Below are 15443 nucleotides of genomic sequence, written 5' to 3'. Positions count from 1 at the left end.
TCACTAAAAAAATGAGTAACGGTTGCAATATGTATTAAAAATGTATTGTGCATGTCTTAAAAATGTATAATTCATGAATAAAACATGTATTACATGTGTCTTATAAATTATTTTGATTTACTAAGAAAAAAAGCGTAGTTTGCAATATGTATTACAAATGTATTGTGTCTATATTGTAATGTATTACAACTGTGTTACCTAAATTATTTTAGTTGATATCACTAAAAAGGAAGTGAAATTTGCAATATGTATTATAAATGTATTATTCATGATTTAATTCAATTTTAATACCATTATGAAACATATATAATATAACTTTAATACAATTGAGATACAGTTCCGTAAACTTCATATTTTTCGAGCTTCAATCTAATATTTCTCCTAAAATCAATTCTAAACTTAACCAAACCCTGTTAAAATTGAGAAATAAACTCCAAATGATATTTTTATTATTTGTAGGAACAACCTATTTAAACTAATCACAAATTCATAAAATTTAATTAATGAATTCAAAATTTGAAGTTTTATAATGACCATTAATGGTGAACTCTTGATGCTGTGATTTTAGAGATTTGAAATTCCTGCTTGAGCACATGATTCTTATCGTATTTTTGGGTGAAATTGCGATATATGGGCAAAAACTGATTTGAAGATATTTCTTTAAATGAAAATTTCAAAGAAAAAGAAGAAGAGAAGGAGGAGAAAAAATGGCAGAGAAAGAAGGAAAGAAGCGAGATAGAGAGGCTTTCACTGTACAATTTTTTAATTCCAAATAATTGCTATATCAAGTTAGAAATATTATATTGCCATAGATGGTAAATATTTTCTTATTATTGCATATTTATGTGATTTACCCTTGAATTAATAGTTTGCTATTATATACAATTTTTCCATATATGTATGATTCATGCATAATAAATATCCATTATAGGGATTGTATAAAATAGTAAACTATTAATTAAAATTAAATAATATAACCACAATTTCATTTAATTATAATCCGTAGCAAACACTTTGCCATTCGTCTCTCTCCCCAGATTTCTCACTCGCCAGTTTCTCTCTCGCCTCTCTCACTTTATACAAACACAAATGTAGAAATTATGTTTGTGTTTGTATAAAGTGAGAGAAAACTGTATATATGTATATCTTTTCATTCGCCTCTCTCCCTAGAGAATCTCGCTCGTCACTCTCCCTCGCCTCTCTCACTTTATACAAACACGAATGTATAAATTGCGTTTGTGTTTGTATAAAGCGGGAGAAAACTATATAAACAAATACAAATATATATATTTTCGTTCTATACACGTATAACTACACAAATACAGATCTTCCCCTGCCCAGTTCTCTTTTGTCTTTCTCTCTTTCTCGCTTTATACAAACACATATTATACAATTGATTCTTTTGTATAAGTATACCAAAATATATATATTAATAGCCATAACAAATTTAAAGTTTGCTATGGAGCGCAATTATGCAAACTATAATTATATCATACAAATATGATTTTTATATTTGCTAAACCTAAAATTTACTCATAAATATATAATTAATATTTGTCAGCTAAAATATAAATATTAAATTTGATTTGCTATTTATATAGAGCAACTTTCACATATAGAAAACACAAAAATCATATTTATATGCTATAACTATAGTTTGCATATTGTGCTCCATAGCAAACATAAATATGTATATTTCGCTATACATATACAAAAGAAAGAAGTTGTATATAATCTCTTCTGTTTCGGTATACATATATACAAAAGATCAATTGTATAATTTGTGTTTGTATAAAGCGATAAAGAGAGAAAGGCAAAAGAGAACTGGGTAGGGGAATATTTGTATTGTATAATTATAAGTGTATAGGACGAAGATATATGTATTTGCATGTGTATATACAATTTTCTCTCGCTTTATACAAACAGAAACACAATTTATACATTTCTGTTTGTATAAGCCAAAGAGGTGAGGGAGAGACTGACGAGCGAGATCTGGGAGAGGGGAGAGAGGGGAACGAAAATATATGTATATATTCAATTTTCTCTCGCTTTATACAAACACAAATGCATTTTATACATTTGTGTTTGTATAAAAAGCGAGAGAGGCAAGGGAGAGAACGAGAGTGGCGAGCGAGATTCACCAAGAGAGAGGCGAAATAACAACAGTTTGCTATATGGTACAATTAAATCAAACTACGTTTATAGCATTTAATTTGAATTAATAGTTTGCTATTATATACAATTTTCCCATTTATATAATCTATAGTGTCTGGCCTTTTGTTCTTCTTTATGAGAATAGGTGGGCTTCTCCTTTAATATTGGGCTTCCACCCTACGATAGCCCAAAAATTTAAGCATGTCTTAGGAAACTTTTCATCAGGTGACAAGATCTTTGCTTCAACATAGATATTAGTATTACTAAAAAAAATGCTAATTACTTAGGTACATAACAAATCTCGCTCTCCGCCCTCACCTTTTCCATCTCACTCGTCACTCTCCCATGTATTTGGTATCCCAGATACATGCAAATCACTTCAGATAGATACAAATATATATATATCTAGTGTGATTCGCATGTATTTGAGATACATATGAATCTCGCTTGATTCCCTCCCCAATATCGCTCGCCTATCTCCCTATTTTTGTGTTTAATAGAAAAAGTATATGTATCTAAACGTAAGATACATAAATTATAGATAATAATAGTATATATATGATAGTAAAGTATGTCTAATTAGGTAGGTTTTCAAAAAAAAAAATTACAATTTTTTTTTTGGCTTATGACTTATAGTTCTAAGTTATGACTTTTGATTCTTTTTGTTGTTATTTTGGCCTTAAGACAAATATTTATAAGCACTTTTTTTTCATCATAGAACTGTTTTGGCTTATAAACATTAAAATAATTCAAACCGGCTCTCAGTTGACTTTCGTGATTCTTATGTTGAATGTCTATTGAAAACAATTTTTCTACTTGTTAGGTAAAGCTAAAAGCTAAGTCTACCTACATTTCATCTTCGTCAAACCTGACTCGTGATATCATACTAGGTATGTTGTTGTCTTGTGGTAAAATGAAAGTTACATGACTTTACTTTGTTCGTTTTAATTTGTTTGTTTGATTTTGACTTGACATGAATGCTGAAGAAAGTAAAGAAGTTTTTGGATCTTGTGGGCCTTAAAAATTACAAATATATTAAAATATTTTTTAATTTTATGATCTTTAACATATTATGTGAAATGTTAGAATTAAAATATTGTTAAAAGGAAAAAAAATACATCCCGTTTAAAATAAATTAAAAAGAAATACTAGAGAAACAAATTGAAACGAAGGAGTATATAAGTAAACAAGAACCGTTCAACATTATTTGCCAACTTTAGTATCACTAGACTAGAACTAGAGGATACTTAATTCCATGATTGTTTACCTTGACTTTAGATTTTCTTTACCAAAAAAATAAATAATAGAAGACTTAGATTTGTGAACAGTAACGAGTCCTCCCATTTTTCTTCTCATACCTAATTCATCTTAAAGAAAAGTATAAAGAGTTAAAGATCATGCACATCATGAGTACATCCATGAAATTATTGACCAAAATTTGAATAACAATAATAATATATTCAGTCTAAATTTAAAATTAAATGTCAAGATTTTTTTAACTCAATTTAAACAACTTTGAAATTTAAAATTTATGATGAGTAGAAGATTTGAATGATTGTCAATAAAGACACAACAAAGCTTAATAGGATTCCACCTTTGCCATTGAATTAACAACCCATTCTTATACTAATCCCAACTAGAAACTTATTATATGTTCAAAATTTTCAATATAAATACAAGACTCGAGTAAAAGTTACTGAATTTCCGAGAACTCCAAATTAGACTTAAGAATCTTGTTAGGAAGGTTCATTGAATATGATAGACCCTACTTTTCCTAAATTTAATTTGATAATAACTTTTCAACATTTCATCCTTCTAGAAAAGAAGTGATAGAAGCAAAAGAAAAAAAAGGTAAGTGTGGAAGGAATTTTTGGGTCACTTTAACGCAAAGAGAAAATAAAATAAAACGTAGAGATTAATTTATTGACTTTGAAATTAAAGCATCTACTGTTTTTGGCTCATTGCTAATGCCAATTTCCATGTATTTACACAAACAAAATGGTGGGTTCCTACCTAGGATTGAACCCTTGAGTTTGAGATGACAGTTGTATTAGACGAGTTCAAAATTTAAATTTTGTGAATTTAATTTTTAAAATTTAAATAGATTTTTTTTTTTATATATATATATATCATTTGGAAGGTTTTTAGTTTAAGACAGCTTTTCGTGCCCTTACTTTTGAGTCTATCAGCTGCAACAAGGGCTGCGGAAACGAGTGTTGTGCTTGCCCCGACCGATACCACCATTCATTACCGTGAACCCTCAAGGCCTATTCCCTTCTCATGTTGACAAGGATGGATCCAAATATCTCTTTGAAAAGCCGGCACTCACTTGCCAGAGTTTTTTTTTTCTCGTTGCAGACTTATTTGACGTTAGTGTGTGAACATATATATTTTTTTCCTCTATTTTTAATACCCCTCAATTTATTTGATTCTCATCTTTAACAGCTGATACATTCTTTCCAAATTTAATTATACCACTGAAATTTTAGAATGTTTATTTAAATTTATTAAATTTATGTGTGAGAAAATTCAGTCAAATCGTGGAAGACTTTGCAATACAATTTTCCGAAAAAGAAGAAAGAAAGTGGAAACTTCCATTATTCAAGGGTTAGACTGTGAGTCTGTGACCATTTGATCGTTCAAATGGAAACTTGAGTTAAATTTGAATGAATTAAAATAAATTGAGTTGATGAATAATTTGTTCAAAAAATGATTTAAACTAAAATAAATTGGGTTGAAATGACCTAAAGAGCAGATCATATAATCTAGCATATTCAATTTTTACTTTCTCTGTTTGATCTTTTTATAATATGTAACATATCAAAATAAAAATAATAATCTTTTTTTGAAAAGATTTTTATGAGACAAATAATTTTTAATTAGGCTAAAATAAATTGAACTAATAAATGAGCGGATTTATACTAGTGAGACATTCAATCCGTGTTATGTCTAAAAATTCCTATTAGAACATATTTTGAGCCTCTTCGTTACAGCTTCTATTTTTTTTTTGATGATTAAAACACATAATTTTAAAATTGGAGGCAAAGGATGCTTGTCTTATAAACAACTCTGTTTACAATAACAAAAATAAAGATCAAAACATTAAATGCAATAATAATTATGAAACTTAATTTATTTTACAATAAATAAGGACCACCAAAATATGTGATCAATGTAAGGACGATTAGTTGACAACTTTTATTGCATACTAAAGTTTTCTTTAGGAACGTTGCTTTCTCTGAATAGTGGAAGTGTAGTGTATATAGAAGTTGGAAATTAAGAACACGTAGATTATAATGATCGAATGATAAATTCTTGATGTTAAAATGTTTGTTTAATGTGATTAAGGAATAGAAGCATTGATGAGAAAAAAAGTAATGGATCTTATTATAAAACTCTCTGTTGTAGTCGTCTAACAAAATCATTGGAAATTGTTGCATCATGGCTTATTTATCTTCAATCTCCACATGAAACGCCCTTTAATTTATCTAGCTTCTAAACCCGTGTTTTGATCCACATGTACGATCGGATGTTTATATCGTAAATTTACTATATATATATATATTTTTTTTGAAATGGTTACTGTAATTAAAATAATCGAATAACATGTGAATGGATAATGAATATGTTTTCCCCCGCAGTTTTCGCATAAAAAATATATAATATGACAGCTAACAAGAATAAAGAATTGATTAATATGCCTGATATGTTTCCTTAAAAGTCAAGACTGTTAATTGGTATCCCTACTTTAATAGATAGAGATTCATTGGAATAAGTTTTGTGGTATAGAATCTATATATTTTATTGCTATTGCCTCTTATTTTGACAATAAATATTGCCAAGAAGTTGTAATATTTTCTTAAAACTTCTATAGTATACTTTCTTCCTCTCATTTCACCTAGCGTCATTTGATTTGACACAATATTTAAATTATTTTTCTTGAAATTTATGATTTATTTTAGAGAAAATGATCAAAATGGTCCTTGATGTATTGAGGTTGTTTTATTTTGGTCCTCAATATATTCTAGGTGATTGAAATAGTCCTTCATGTATGACAAAATGTGTTCAAATTAGTCTTTTACCCTAAACTTAACATTTTACCCCCAAAACTGTTAAATATAACGGTGGGGCCCACCGCTATATTTAACAGTTTTTGGGGATAAAATGTTAAGTTTAGGGTAAAAGACTAAATTGAACACATTTTGTCATACATGAAGGACTATTTCAATCACCTAGAATATATTGAGGACCAAAATAAAGCAACACCAATACATCAAGGACCATTTTGATCATTTTCTCATTTATTTTATAACAATCTTTAGATATTTGTTTGATTATATATAATTTCATTAAGGATAAAAAACAAATCTTAGAGTTTAAATTATTTCATGCAAAAATGGTCAAAAATATCGCTCAACTTTTATTTAATAGCTAGGTTTATCCTTCGTTATACTAGCATGGTAGTTTTTTTTTTTTAAAAAATGTATACTTTCATCTGATTTGAGGTTTTCCATCCAATTAAAGGGTACAACTAGCCTCTTGTCGATACTACTAGTCTTCTCGCTACCTACCAGAAAAATCCCATCAGCTGGGACTCCCTAACTTTTTCTATCTATCTTTAGAAGTAGGGCGAGGGCCAGACATGAATCGGCGCCGGTACAAATGACAAGATAGTATATCAAAGGGTAAAACTAACTATTTTTTTTTGTTTCCCACCCAATGTGGAGTACTCACATTGGAGCCCGATTAAATCCGAATTCGCGCTGGAAAGTCCCCTATTGGGGGGTAAAACGCGCCCTAACAAAGGCAACTCGATACCCAAGGGGGCTCGAACCCGAGACCTCTTGATTAAGAAGCACTTATCACTCCACCACAATCCTTATTGATGTAAAACTATCAAATTAAGTTGAGAGGTATTTTTTTACCATTTTCCCTGATTTTTAATTATGATAAAGACAACATTCTTTTTTAGACGTACTAATTCAAATTTCTAGAACCCAAAGAAAAGTCGAAGACGATGGTAAAAACAAAACTGACCTCATTATCCACGCCATTGACTAATGTCCCCCAACACAAGTTTTCCATTTAAACCCCAACAATATAATTACCAACTCAACCAACACAAATTAAACACATTCACTTTCCCATTCACAATGGATCAGACATTTTTGTATGCTCCTCTGCTCCTAGCTCTCTACATTATCACCAAACATTTTTTACGCAAATTCCATAATCATCCACCAGCTCCATTTCTAACTTTCCCAATTATTGGCCATCTTTATCTCTTCAAAAAACCTCTTCAACGTTCCTTAGCCAAAATCTCCGATCGACATGGCCCTGTTCTTCTCCTCCAATTCGGTTCCCGGAAAGTTCTTCTGGTTTCATCGCCGTCGGGAGCAGAAGAGTGTTTTACGAAGAACGATGTTGTTTTCGCAAATCGCCCTCATTTGATGGCCGGAAAACATCTAGGTTATAATTTTACTTCGTTGGCTTGGAGTTCTTATGGAGATCATTGGAGAAATCTACGGAGGATTACTTCGGTTGAGATGTTTTCAACTCATCGTCTTCAAATGCTTCACGGAATTCGTGTGGATGAAGTGAAATCTATGGTTAAGAAGATTAATTCCTCTGCTATGGCTGAAAAATCTGTGGATATGAAATCCATGTTTTTTGAGCTGATGTTAAATGTTATGATGAGGACGATTGCAGGAAAAAGGTACAAATTAAATCTGTGACTATTTAGAAATTACTTTATATAAAAGGTTGAATCAACATACAGTGAAGGAGGTGGAGTAGGAAAAATGTGTAAGGAGTTTACGAGATGGAGAATTGAATCCTCACCGATAAGGTGAAAGTTCAGGTAGTCATCATAGGTAATGGGGAAGAGATTACAAAGTGGAGGATCGAACCCTCACCAACAAGACTCTTGAATCCGATCAATTGAACTACTCTAGGAAGGAGGTTCAATTAAATCTTATAACAATAAGATATATGCTTGTTTTTATCGTGATTACCTTTTCTAATTCAAAATTTAACTTTGAAAAAAAATATACTTTTATTTACTTAATTATATTTTCAACAGGTACTACGGAGAGGATGTGGAGGATATTGAAGAAGCTACGAGATTCAGGGAAATGGTGCAGGAGACTTTCAGGATCGGTGGGGCGACGAATGTCGGTGACTTTCTGCCGGCGTTGAAACTATTGGTGAGGAAATTGGAGAAAAGTTTAGTTGTGTTGCAACAGAACAGAGATGAGTTTATGCAGGGACTGATAAAAGATTGCAGAAAGAGACTGGAGAAAGACGGAACTGTTACTGATTCGGAGATCGAAGGGAAGAAGAAATCGTTGATTGAAGTGTTGTTAACACTGCAAGAAAAGGAACCAGAATATTACAAAGACGAAATCATCAGAAGCCTTATGCTTGTAAGTCACTTCAGTATTGCATTAATCCTAAACTTCTCAAGTACAAGTATTTTTTTTTCTATAGATGTAATTTATCAAATAGAAATTGATAGGGATCGGTTCTTTAGCCTTCTTTAGTTAAACTCGTTATACGGATTTATCTAGTGGTATAATTTGCGAGCTATTGTACAGTAGCAAGTTTGTCCCTTTGATCAATAAGTTTAGTACAAAGTTGAATGCCAATTTGGAGAATACCATGGATGAAGACCTACCACTAGTCAAACTATATGCGTTTAAAAAAGGAAAAGAAAATAGATAGATAAAGAAAGAGTATTGTTCATTATAAGTTAAATTTGTTACCAAACAAACAAGATAACAGAACCTTCTACAATAGGTTAAATTACTTTAATAGTACAAATTCTTTATCCGAGTGTCTATAACTCAATAGGTAAAATCCAAATAAAAAAGGAAAATAAATCATTGTATTAGAAGTAATGTGTTGAAAATATTGTAATTCCAATTTGGAAAGATAGGATTTGGTGTAGAAAAATTTAATGTATTTTCAATTTGATTAATAGCCTATTAGATGAACATTGGTCAAATATTCCCTTAGAAAAGAATCGATTAAGCGCAAATGACGCCACTAATACTCAAAATATTTATCCTTTAATGACTTTTTTGACTTTGAAATAAACAAGGATTTTTTCTTTGAAACATAAGGCTGTAGTTGGTTGTTGTATCAATTTGAATTAAACACTTGTAGGGTCCAAAACAATTGTCCCATTTATTGTATGAAAAAAATCTTATCAAAATTCGTACGGATTTCTCATTTAAAATTTGAAGTATGTTCTTTCTAGAACTACAATAAAATAAAATACTTTGTCTGGATTTCATCTTTCATGTTGTTATTCATGTGTAAATATTTTTTATACTGTCGGTGTGCATAAAACTTAAAAATATTTTGATATTTGTAGGTACTATTAGCAGCAGGGACTGATACTTCAGTTGGGACAATGGAATGGGCTTTATCACTGATGTTAAACCATCCTGAAACACTGAAGAAAGCACAAGCTGAAATCGACGAACGTATCGGCCATGAACGTCTAATCGACGAGTCAGACATGAACAACCTACCTTACCTACGTTGCATTATAAACGAGACGTTCAGAATGTACCCTGCAGGACCTCTGTTAGTCCCCCACGAGTCGTCTGAGGAGACCACTGTGGGAGGCTACCGTGTACCTGGAGGTACAATGTTGCTTGTGAATTTGTGGGCTATACACAACGATCCTAAGCTTTGGGATGAACCAAGAAAGTTCAAACCAGAAAGATTTGAAGGACTAGAAGGTGTTAGAGATGGGTACAAAATGATGCCTTTTGGTTCTGGAAGAAGGAGTTGTCCTGGAGAAGGATTGGCTGTTCGAATGGTTGCATTGTCATTGGGATGTATTATTCAGTGCTTTGATTGGCGACGGATTGGCGATGAATTGGTTGATATGACTGAAGGAACTGGACTCACCTTACCTAAAGCTCAACCCTTGGTGGCTAAGTGTAGCCCACGACCTGTAATGGCTAATCTTCTTTCTCAGATATGAACACAATTTGTCTCGAACGAACGACATGACCAAACTAGAATATTATTCATAATGGTCATCTAATGTTAATGTATTCTAAAAATGTTGTGAGTTAACATGCAGAGTGATTATTTTATATTCAACTGAACCTATTGCTTATTTACTTTCGACTCGAACTATATGTACATACATATAAGTTGTTGTTACTAGGTATCAAGCTTCCTTGTTTGTTCTTTTCCCTTCAAAATTTTGGTGTGGCAAGGTAGTAAAACTTGCAGAAAAATGTAATAAACTTATTCCTGCATCATTTTCTCTAGAGCCGTCAAAATGGGCTTAGCCCATGGGGCCGGCCCAACCCAACCCAACCTGTTATTAGGGTAGGGTTGGAATATAATTTTTCAAGCCCATTTAAAACTAGGGCATATAAGCCATTGTCCCTTGAGGCTTGATTGGGGCCGAACTGAGGTAAGCCCATGGGTCAAAACAATTTATTTAAGGGTAGCTTACAACAATCTCGCTAGTATATGAACTAATTATTTAAATGCACGTTATGTTGTAATATTATGAATCTTACCCGAGTTTGGTACGTCCAGATACATGTATTTCGGAATACATAGACTCAAAATTAGGTTAATTTTTTCTAGATAAACTCTACCCAAGTGAATTCGCATGTATCTAGGATACACAGACAAATCTCGCACCTTCCCATCTCGCTTGTCACTCTCTTATCTCGCTCACGTATCTGGGGTGCTTCACACGAGATACATGTATCTCGCATATCTAGTATCATAGATACATGTTAATTACACTAGATATTTTACTAGTGTTATTGAAACAACACTATTGTTTGCCAATTTTATTTGAAAATCTTCTCATTTTCTTGATGTTATAGAATTTTAAGTTTGAAAAAAAAAAGAAAAAAAAGGGCTAGACCGCCACAGCCCTCGGCCCTTCTAGGGTTGAGTATTTTCAGGCCCTTCCAAACGAAGGGCCGGCCTGACCTAGCCCTCAAATTTCTTTGCCCGTGAGGCTTGGGCTGGGCTGGGTCAGGCCTTTTTTGACAACTATTTTTCTCCTTTCCCTAAAATGAAATTTGCAACACAAGTTGCAAATATGCAGTCTTGAACTGCTTGATACATCACACTGTTGTGTGCTACTAGAAACAACAAGTTTTAAATATCACATTCCTTTGTTAACACAGATCAATTTTGACACAAGTATAAAAAATGACAAGTCTTGTTTAGAGGAAAGGAAATGTAACCAAAAAATAATAATACAAGAACCGGTTTTAAATTTCCTATTTATATATCAAGACAAGTCTAGCATAATCAAATCAATTGTAACCATCCAAAAGAATATATCTCAATGGAACTCTAGCTCCTTGTACTTGGCTATTCCACTGTTTCTAGTACTGCATATCTTAACTCAACATGTCCTTCACAAGCCAAAATCGTCCAATATCCCCCATCATTTCGAATAATCGGTCATCTTTACCTACTGATAAGTCCCCTGCCCAAAAATCTCTCAGAACTCTCAAATAAACCCCATTTTGTAGGACTACACTAGGTATGCTGTTGTTGTGTATGAAAATTTCCTGAGATTATTCTCGACAACTTTACATGCTTTTTCTTGCATGTGAAAGAATCTATTTATTACCAGAATTTCCATTCTTAAAGAACATTCATTTTCTTTGCTAGTACTATTGGTTCGCTCTTTGATAGAAGAACATGTTTAGATGAACTCTAGTTGTTACTTACCAAGATAGCTACATAGTATAGGCAGTTAATATTGACTATTTATCCTACTTATGCCTTATCCTGGATATAGATCTTGAAATGAATGTTATATTGAATCTTTCAAGCTCGTTGGACAAGACTGCCTAACTAATGAATCTGGTTTGGCTCAACTTCCTTACATCGGATGCATTGCCAATGAGACACTGTGGATGCATCCAGCAGCCCCTTTACTTGCACCTCACTTTTCATCAGAAGAGTGTGAGGTTGCAGGTTATCAATGCTTTGAGTTGGAAAATCCCAACCGCGGGATCATTGATATGTGGAAAGGTAATGTTCTCCAGAATCAAATATGATCAAACTTCTTTCTGAACTATGATTTTGGCCATAACTGTACCGCATCATCACCAAACAAAAAAGCATTTTCAAATCCCGACTTCTTTATTCTTTCGTTCTAGTGAGTTGGTGAGGAAATATAACGACAAGTACGAGAAACAGTGACAGATGGTGGTGAAATTTACATGTACAAAATAGTTTATTACCTGCAAAATTTGTACCTGCACAAAGCAGAGATAACAAAGGAACTTCTTTGTGGAGTAGATTTAGTTCCTAGATCACCAACTATAGCCTCCACTATGTTGTGTGTAAATATTGTACACCAAAGACAACCAAACAAGAAATGAAAATGAACTCCAAATTATTAAGCATTAAAATAGTAGCTTATGGAACTCCATTGGAAGGAATGACATGAAAGTAACCATAATACTGCAAGTGTCCGTATGTTGACAAAGGATAAAAGGGTAGCCCATGTACAAAGCATCCTGCGTTAGCAGGATCTGGGGAAGGCTGAACCCCAAGGGATGTGATGTAGACAACCTATCCTAATGCAAGCATTAGTGGCTGCTTACACGGATCGAATCTGTGACCTATAGGTCACATGGAGACAACTTTACCAAGTTTTAAACCTTGTATACAACAAGTACCTATATACTCAAAAGACTCATCTACCAGTATCAAACCATGGATAATAAAGCATCTTTAACATCAAGAGCCCGTTATCAGAAGAGAATCCGTGAATTTACTAAATTGAATCGCTAATTAGTTCAGGAGTAGCATAGGCAACGTTGACCAAATGATCACAGCAATTTATAATGCATCTTGGACAGCAAATACCAGAACTGTTTCACATGATCATAGAAGACCAAGGTAGCCAAGTGTATTAAAGTGACCAATAGAAGCCATTTAGATCCAAACTCTTGACTTCACAGTTTGAATTGTGACTTCTTGACCACATGAATATAAGATAATCATATGTTTGATTTTCGTCCTCGACCAACTACTGTGCCTCTTCTTTCTCAAATTTGATTTGCTTTCTTCTGTCTAGTACTCAGACTGGTCAGGCAAAAGTAAAACCAAAAGAGTGCAAAAAGATTAGTCACAGTGATCTTTCATGTGAAAGTTTAAGGTGTTCCTTCCTAATTTCTCATCCCTTTAAATTAATAGTGAGTGACATGGTACTTGTACAATTGTTTATAATCACCGGTTGTAAACAGAGTTAGCAAGTTTGCACTGACAGAGTATAAATCAAATGGTTCTTAGGCCATTGCTTAATAGCAGGATTTGCATATCTGGCTAGGCGTATCTCTCCTGTTAAACTTCTTCTAAAGCAAATAAGAGCTAAGTAATTGTCAGTAAGTCCTTGATGTAATGGCCCTCACGCTAAGCTTATTTAGAATGTTTCTATAAGTAAAATACTTTCCTTAACAACAATTTGGTCAAGAAAAAAGGGGAGATAAGATAAACAATACTACTGGAAAAGCCAAGTGAAATCAGTTTTTTCAGCAGACCTTGATTTCAGCTGTTTCATATTAAATGGATGACGTTCCTATCGACAAGTGACAATACACAAACAAACAATAAAGGTTTAAAGAGAGAAACTGTAAGATGTATCATATACCATATATATAAAACGTCTAAATCAAAACGTAAAAGCAAGAAAATGTCATTGCTCCGAAAGATCCAAATAGCCTTACGTCTTTCCCTGCGTCAATAACTAATCACTGACACAATCAATTCAAGGGAGGCCCTATTTCGGGGAGGTTCACTTTGTTAGTATCTAATTTAATTCGTCCAGTAAGGATCTACTTTAATTCCTTCTTGTTAAGCTCAGTAAGGCCAGCTTACAAAAAGAGCTAAGTCTTGACAACTAACCAAAATGATCATGGATTAAACAACTACCTGGCCTAAAAAAGACTTGTTGCTTAATTTAGCTAACATAAGTTAGATGCATACTTAATTAATTCAATCTAGCATAGTCAAATCTAGATAAATTATCAGACATAATACTGATCATCTTTATCCTTTTTGAATGAACAGTCTTCATCTCTACTTCCTAGTGCTGTTCTTTGTTCTTTTTATCATCAAACATCTTCACAAGCTATTGAACCTTCCTTCTACCTGTTAGGTAAATCTTTCCACAAAGCCTTATTTTTTTAAATTAAAAAAACGACTTTGTGGTGCCCAGGCTAGCTTGCGTGCTTTCCACATAGCCTAACTCAAAGCCTCAAATCGTTATGGCGTGGTGATCTTTCTACCTTATGGTTCTAATCCTGTCCTCCCTTGTTTCATCACCTTGAGCAGCATAGTACTCCCTCAATTCAATTTATTTGTCTTAGTTTGATTGGACACAGTTTAAAGAATGACTTGTGAACTTCAACAACATATCTAGTGTAATCCCACAAAATAGGGTCTAGCCGTCTAGGGATACATAATGGTCGGGCTTACTAAAGATATGTATAATGTACAAAAATCACATTTAATCTTGTGATCTTAAATATATCACGTGGGATGTTGGAACTTTACCAAATTTGGAAAGAAACATCCTTTTATTAAAAAGAAAGTAAGACAAACAAATTGAAACTGAGAGAGTAATACTTATATAAAGACTGATATCATCTTTGCCAATATTTATGACCGAGTCATATCTTACATAATCAACAAGAAAACAGAGAAAGAACCATAATAATGATTTTTACTACAGCCATGAGAAACAAATCCTGAGGAATTATACAGATAATTTCATAACAAGTATTATTATGATGGTAAGAATTAAAACAATTGATAATCAATAATCATTTTTACCAATTTGATATGCTATTTGGCAGACACCTCAGCGGAGACAATGGAGTGGACAGTGGCTCATTTTCGAAAATGGCAAACTCCATTATATATTAAAGGAAAAATTGTACATAATGACAAACTATTAATTCAAATTAAATGGTATAATCACACTTTGATTTAATTGTGTCATGTAGCAAACTGTTTGCCAGCGCTTCTCTCCCTCAAACTCTCGCTCGCCACTCTCCTCTCTCGCTCACTCCCTCTGTGCTCGCCTCTCTCGCTTTATACAACAGAAGTGTATAAATTGCGTTTCTGTTTGTATAAAGCGAGAGAAAATTGTATATACACATGCAAATACATATATATTCGTCCTATACACTTATAATTATACAATAAAAATATTCCCCTGCCCCCTGCCCAGTTCTCTTTTGTCTTTCTCTCTTTCTCGTTTTATACAA

The 15443-nt window shown here is 32.8% G+C and overlaps 1 protein-coding gene and 1 long non-coding RNA gene across 2 annotated transcripts in view; one reads left to right on the top strand and one right to left on the bottom strand.

The window, feature by feature from the left end:
• Positions 1-7249: 7249 nt before the first annotated feature.
• Positions 7250-10338, top strand: LOC102579822 (isoflavone 2'-hydroxylase-like). Its single transcript, XM_006362015.2, has 3 exons — positions 7250-7870; positions 8237-8579; positions 9533-10338. Exons 1-3 carry the CDS (start codon positions 7308-7310, stop codon positions 10151-10153), a joined length of 1527 nt encoding a protein of 508 aa, XP_006362077.2. The 5' UTR covers positions 7250-7307; the 3' UTR covers positions 10154-10338.
• Positions 10339-12310: 1972 nt separating this feature from the next.
• The window catches only part of LOC102579497 (uncharacterized), a 25451-nt gene continuing 22318 nt past the window's right edge, over positions 12311-15443 (bottom strand). Inside the window, exon 3 of the long non-coding RNA XR_368478.2 lies at positions 12311-13257. This is a non-coding gene — a long non-coding RNA (uncharacterized lncRNA). The remainder of the gene's footprint in view (positions 13258-15443) is intronic.

This window comes from Solanum tuberosum, unplaced genomic scaffold (assembly GCF_000226075.1).
Source record: "Solanum tuberosum cultivar DM 1-3 516 R44 unplaced genomic scaffold, SolTub_3.0 scf00381, whole genome shotgun sequence".
Lineage (NCBI taxonomy): Eukaryota > Viridiplantae > Streptophyta > Magnoliopsida > Solanales > Solanaceae > Solanum > Solanum tuberosum.
Note: the sequence above shows the minus strand (reverse complement) of the source record. Positions and strands in the feature narration are given on the sequence as shown.